At 48.8% G+C, this 5,148-nt stretch overlaps 1 protein-coding gene across 1 annotated transcript in view; it reads right to left on the reverse strand.

The window, feature by feature from the left end:
• Window positions 1-571: 571 nt before the first annotated feature.
• LOC101995264 overlaps window positions 572-5,148 on the reverse strand; it is an 11,115-nt gene continuing 6,538 nt past the window's right edge. The window contains exons 6-12 of the mRNA XM_005355977.1: window positions 4,589-4,797; window positions 4,442-4,519; window positions 3,878-3,935; window positions 3,243-3,310; window positions 2,694-2,855; window positions 893-1,051; window positions 572-814 (exon numbers count right to left, since the gene is read on the reverse strand). Of these exons, the coding sequence (XP_005356034.1) occupies window positions 572-814; window positions 893-1,051; window positions 2,694-2,855; window positions 3,243-3,310; window positions 3,878-3,935; window positions 4,442-4,519; window positions 4,589-4,797 (977 nt within the window). The remainder of the gene's footprint in view (window positions 815-892; window positions 1,052-2,693; window positions 2,856-3,242; window positions 3,311-3,877; window positions 3,936-4,441; window positions 4,520-4,588; window positions 4,798-5,148) is intronic.

Raw genomic sequence — 5,148 nt, forward strand, 5'->3', positions numbered from 1 at the left:
TTTCACGTCTAGTACCTGTAGCTGTCTGTCCTTTGAAGTCCCGGCCAGAGGACTGTCAGGCCCTGGGCCCTAGAACAATGGGTGAACTTTTCAAAACAAGACTGCTTCTGTTGTCCTGGTGCCATACTGTAATCCCAGCACTCTGAAGTTGGAGGTAGGAGAGCCCATAATTCAAGGTCATCCTTAGTTATATAGCAAGTTCCAGGTCAGCCTGGACTGCATGAGACCCACTCTCATGAAAGAAAAGAAAAGAAAAAGTTGCAGAGTTATATCTGTAGTTCAGAAGTAGCGAAGATACTTGGCATGCAGAGTCTCTGGGTTCCATCCCTTGACAGGAGAAAGAGGGGGAAGAGGACTCTTCCCTTGCTACTTAGCTGACTGTCCTTGGCAGTTACTAGGACAGGTTAGCTCTGAAATGAGGGTCAAATGCTACAAAGCCAGGGGAGCTGAATAGGTATTGGGTGCTTAGCAGAGATTGGTACAAGGAGACATGATTAGTGATGATGGTGATTATCTGTAATGAGGGCCATCTTGATGGATATGCCCCACCTTCCTCTCCCTTCTGGGGCCCTCATGAATGAGGACAAAGGGAGGCAGCCCCATAGTGTTCCTGATCAGGCTCCTCTCTATACAGGACTCCAGCACAACCGGCCCTGGCTGCACTCTGCTCAAGCTGCTGGTTCCTGGCCTGGAGCTCCTGGGTCTTCAAGGCCAAGTCAATGTTGTCTTGGAGGACTCCAGCCAGCAGGCTGCGGTGACGGCGTTCTGTGGCCATGGCCTTCTCCTCCCACAGCCCCTGCCAGGCTCGAAATACCTGTGTTCAGAGTCAGAGATGCCTGTTGGTCCATCAGCCTTTTCACCAACTTAAGGCCTGCACTCCGTCTCCACTGACCTGCAGCAAGTGGCATGTCCGAGCTCGGGTGGCCTGCACATACAAATCATAGAGGGCCACCAGATCCTGCTCCGCCACGTCTCGTTCTGCCTGCAGGGCTTCCACCTGAAGTTTCAGCCCTGCCTGCTCCTTCCACTGCCTCTTTCTCGTGTCACAAGCCTGCGGAGAAAGTTGTACCTTTTGGCAAGTGCAACCTGTGTCAGGCTTTATGCAAAAAAGTTCAGGTACATGATCTCATTTTGTCCCGGTCAGTCTTATAAGGAAGTTCCCCTTTTACAGCTTTGCAAATAGTGCACCAGGGAAGGGATCGGATTGGCCAAATGCCCATGGCTAATGAGGAGCAGCCCCGAAACAGCACATGCTTTCAACAGTCCCCATCCTCACCAGGTGATCCAAACCCAGAGATGGGACACGCTGTGTCTATAACCTTGCCTCTGACTACACACTAGCTAGACTCTAGCCAGACAGAACAAATCTGTGGACCCAGAGCCAATTTGGCTGCACTTTCTCTCCGCTTCACTTAGACTTTTGCCTTATCTGAGAACATGTCCCCACCCACTACATACACAGTTTTTAAAATTTATTTTATTTATTTTTTTATAGGGGGAGGATGGAAATGAGGCAGGGTCTTTTTTTATAGTCCAGGCTGGACCTTGAACTCACAATCCTCCTGCCTGTGCCTGCTGAATACTGAGAGGCTTGTATCACTGTACTTGGCTACATTTTTTTATTTTATTTTTTTGGTTTTTCGAGACAGGGTTTCTCTGTGGTTTTGGAGCCTGTCCTGGAACTAGCTCTTGTAGACCAGGCTGGTCTCGAACTCACACAGATCTGCCTGCCTCTGCCTCCCGAGTGCTGGGATTAAAGGCGTGCGCCACCACCGCCCGGCTTTGGCTACATTTTTTAAAGCAATTTTTAAATTTTATTTATTTTACATCCCAACCACAGTTTCCCCTTCCTCCCCTCTTCTACCTCTCCTCTGCCCCTCTCCCCTCAATACTCCTCTGTTCCTATTCAGAAAGGAGCAGGCCTCTCATGGGTATCAACAAAACATGGCATATCCATTTCAGTAAGACTCCCCCTGCATTCAGGCTGGGCAAGGCAATCAGGATGAACAATAGGTCACCAAGAGCCAGCCAAAGCTTTAGGGACAGCACCTGCTCCCACTGCTGGGAGTCTTTAAGTCAACCAAGCTATCCAGCTCTCACATATGTGTAGACAGCCTAGGCTGGTCCCATGCAGGCTCCCTGGTTGTTAGTTCAGACTGTGAGTTCCTGTGAGCCAAGTTATCTGTTTCCATGGGTACATATTTTATTTCTTTTTTGTTTGTTCCTTTGTTTGTTTTTTGAGACAGTGTTTCTCTTATAACACACTGTCCTGGAACTCACTCTGTAGACCAGGCTGGCTTCACACTCACAGAGATCCACCTGCCTCTGTTCCCGAGTGCTGGGATTAAAGACATACACCATCACTACCCAGCCATGTTTTATTTCTTAAACAGTTGCTTACTGAGCACGTTCGTGATGAGCATGAACTGTCCTCAAGGAGCTGAACACAGTGAATTCCTGCACTGACTCTAGTTCTCCTGAGTTCTACTTAGGCCCAGTCTCCTCCGTTCCTCTCCAGCCTGGGTAAAGTGAACCTCATTGTGCCCATCAAAGCAAACAGCTCTGAATGTGGCTTCTCCTATGTCCCATAAGGCATATGGACCAGTCTGTTACGGTTGAGTCTAGATCCTTGCTACTGTGCCTAGCCTAGGTACAAGAGCCACAAGCCCCATACTCCTTCCCTCCCTCCTCACCTCTTGTGCTACTATGCCTTTGATCTGTTTACAGGCTACTTCCTCCTGATGTTCCAGATGTTTCAGCTCTTCCTGTATCCAAATCTGATGTTCCTCTCGAAGTCTCTGTCTCCGAGCCTGGGCCAGAAAGAACTGTAGGGGCACATCTGGTGCCTGATGGGCCTAAATGGCATCGTTTGAGGCTTAGTCAGAAAGCAAGATATGCATACATTTGGAACACAGACCCCAACCTTTCCAACAGAACTCCATTGCCAGGGCTGTCCCTTGGATCTAACTGGTCTGGGAGAGTCCATAGACTAGGCAGAGACTCAGCAGGCTGTAGGTAGAGGGAGAGACCTTCCCCTGCGGCTGGTGCTGTCCTCATAGAAGGGTCCCAGCACTATGGTCCATCCCAGAACAGTAGCTCCTCCCATGATCCCCCAAGAGATCCAGGAAGCCTTTAAGCCCTTGTCAAGCTCCATATTCCTTCCCAGTATCAGCTCACAGTTCATCTCCCTTTATTCCCCCAGGTTCCCCGTAGTTTTGGGGTACATGAAGTGCTATTATTACCTGTTCCTCAGAGTGCTTGAGAGGATGTTTTTGGTGGAGACCAGACCCTAGAAATTCTCTTCTTGCCTCTGGAGGAAAATGTTATTAGTCACATCAAAGTGTGTGTGTGTGTGTGTGTGTGTGTGTGTGTGTGTGTGTGTGTGTGTGTGTGTACGCGCGCGCACATACACACAAACACAAATTATGGAGGGGATGAATAATATCATGTAACCAAAGCTCAGGGCAGTAACACACTTTTGCGGGGCGGGGGAGGGATGGGAGAGGAAGGAAGGAAAAAACTGGTTTCAACCATTCTACAGCAAATTCTGGAAGACAGTGCTCCCTTTTGAACAAGAACGGCTTTGTCTAAAGCAGTGGTTCTCAACTTGTGGGTCTCCACCCTTTAGAGAGTCAAACGACCCTGTGAAAGGGGTCTAAGACATCGGGAAACACAGATATTTACATTACAATCCATAACAGTAGCAAAATTACAGTTATGAAACAGCAATGAAAATAATTTTATGGTCGGAAGATATGAGGAGGTTGAGAACCGCTGGACTCTACAGGGCTTCCAGCATCCCATCCCAGGGCCTAGAGTGAGACTGTCTGTGACACTGGGCTACTCACATTTCTTCTCTGGGCCTCAGTTTGCTCACCTGAGAAAGGAACGAAATGTCTTCCCTGCTCACTGTAGCTCAGTGGCTCGCCTTTAACCTTCAAGAGACAATCCGAATATCTCAGTAGATGTCCCAAGCCTGTGCGGCCCAGCCTCTGCTCCATTCCCAGTCCATTCCTGACTCTCTCTCTGTCTCCAGCCTCCAGCAAATTAAATTGCTTGCAGTTTCCCAAAGATCTGCTGGACTCTGTTTCTGCATGGTTCTCTCTGCCTGGAATGTTCTTGGCTATCTTTAAAAACCTCGATCAGGAGTCACTTCCTATGAAATCTTGCTTTCCTCTCTTTGCAAGGCTCTATTGATGCCTCATAGAGTTGGGTGTGGCCAAGCCTTTCAGAGCATTGGGCACGGCAGTGTAATCATTTCTCCTCAGACTAAACTCTACCGGGGCAGGGAAATCCAAGGGCTAACATGGCTCTGTACCCAACATATGATGCACAGTCAATAAATATATGGGAATCAATAACTAAGTAGAATATTCTGTAAACAAAGAAGAGGAAGGCAGACATATATGGAGCCCTCAAGAGTTTGGATGAGAAAACGTACCTGTGGCTCTAGGAGCCCCGCAGCCTCAGTTCCAGCCCCTTTGGGTGCATGGTTTCTTGGGTCCCAGGCTTTTACCACCTAGGAGATGAGCACTCAAGTGGGGACTGGCCACTTCTGACCTAGGTGCCCAGGTCTCATCTTGCTTACCTGTAGCTCCCAGAGTGTCCGTGCTACTTGGTTCAACCCAGCATCTGTCAAGGTGTCTCCGAGGAGCCCTAAACGCAGAGTCTTCAGGGTGGCCCTACGGGCCCTCATCTCCTCTACTGGGTTCCACAGGGTGGGTCTCACCTCTTTTGCCTGTACCCTCTTTCCTGAGGCCCCCAACAGAGCAGCCTGGAGCAAACTCAGGGACCTATCTAGGAAGAGACAACACAGTAAACTACTCTCTTCCTGCGCCACAGAACACACGGCCTGCAACGCTCTAAATTTCTATCAAGGGCTATTTATCAAAATGCCCAACCCTTGCCATGTCTGGTGGTGTAGTACTGTCACCTTAGCTACTACAATTGGCTGAGGCAGGATAGCAAGTTCAAGGCTTGGTTTCACAACTTAGTGAGCCCATCTCAAAATAAAAAGCACAAGAGACTAGGGACGTAGCTCAAGTGGTAGACTTGCCTGGCATGTGTTAGGGTTCTAGGTTCAATCTCAAGTCCAAAATCATCATTATCACCTTCATAGTCATCATCATTGCCAACAGCATCATTTTC

This window comes from Microtus ochrogaster, chromosome 18 (genome assembly GCF_000317375.1).
Source record: "Microtus ochrogaster isolate Prairie Vole_2 chromosome 18, MicOch1.0, whole genome shotgun sequence".
Classification (NCBI taxonomy): domain Eukaryota; kingdom Metazoa; phylum Chordata; class Mammalia; order Rodentia; family Cricetidae; genus Microtus; species Microtus ochrogaster.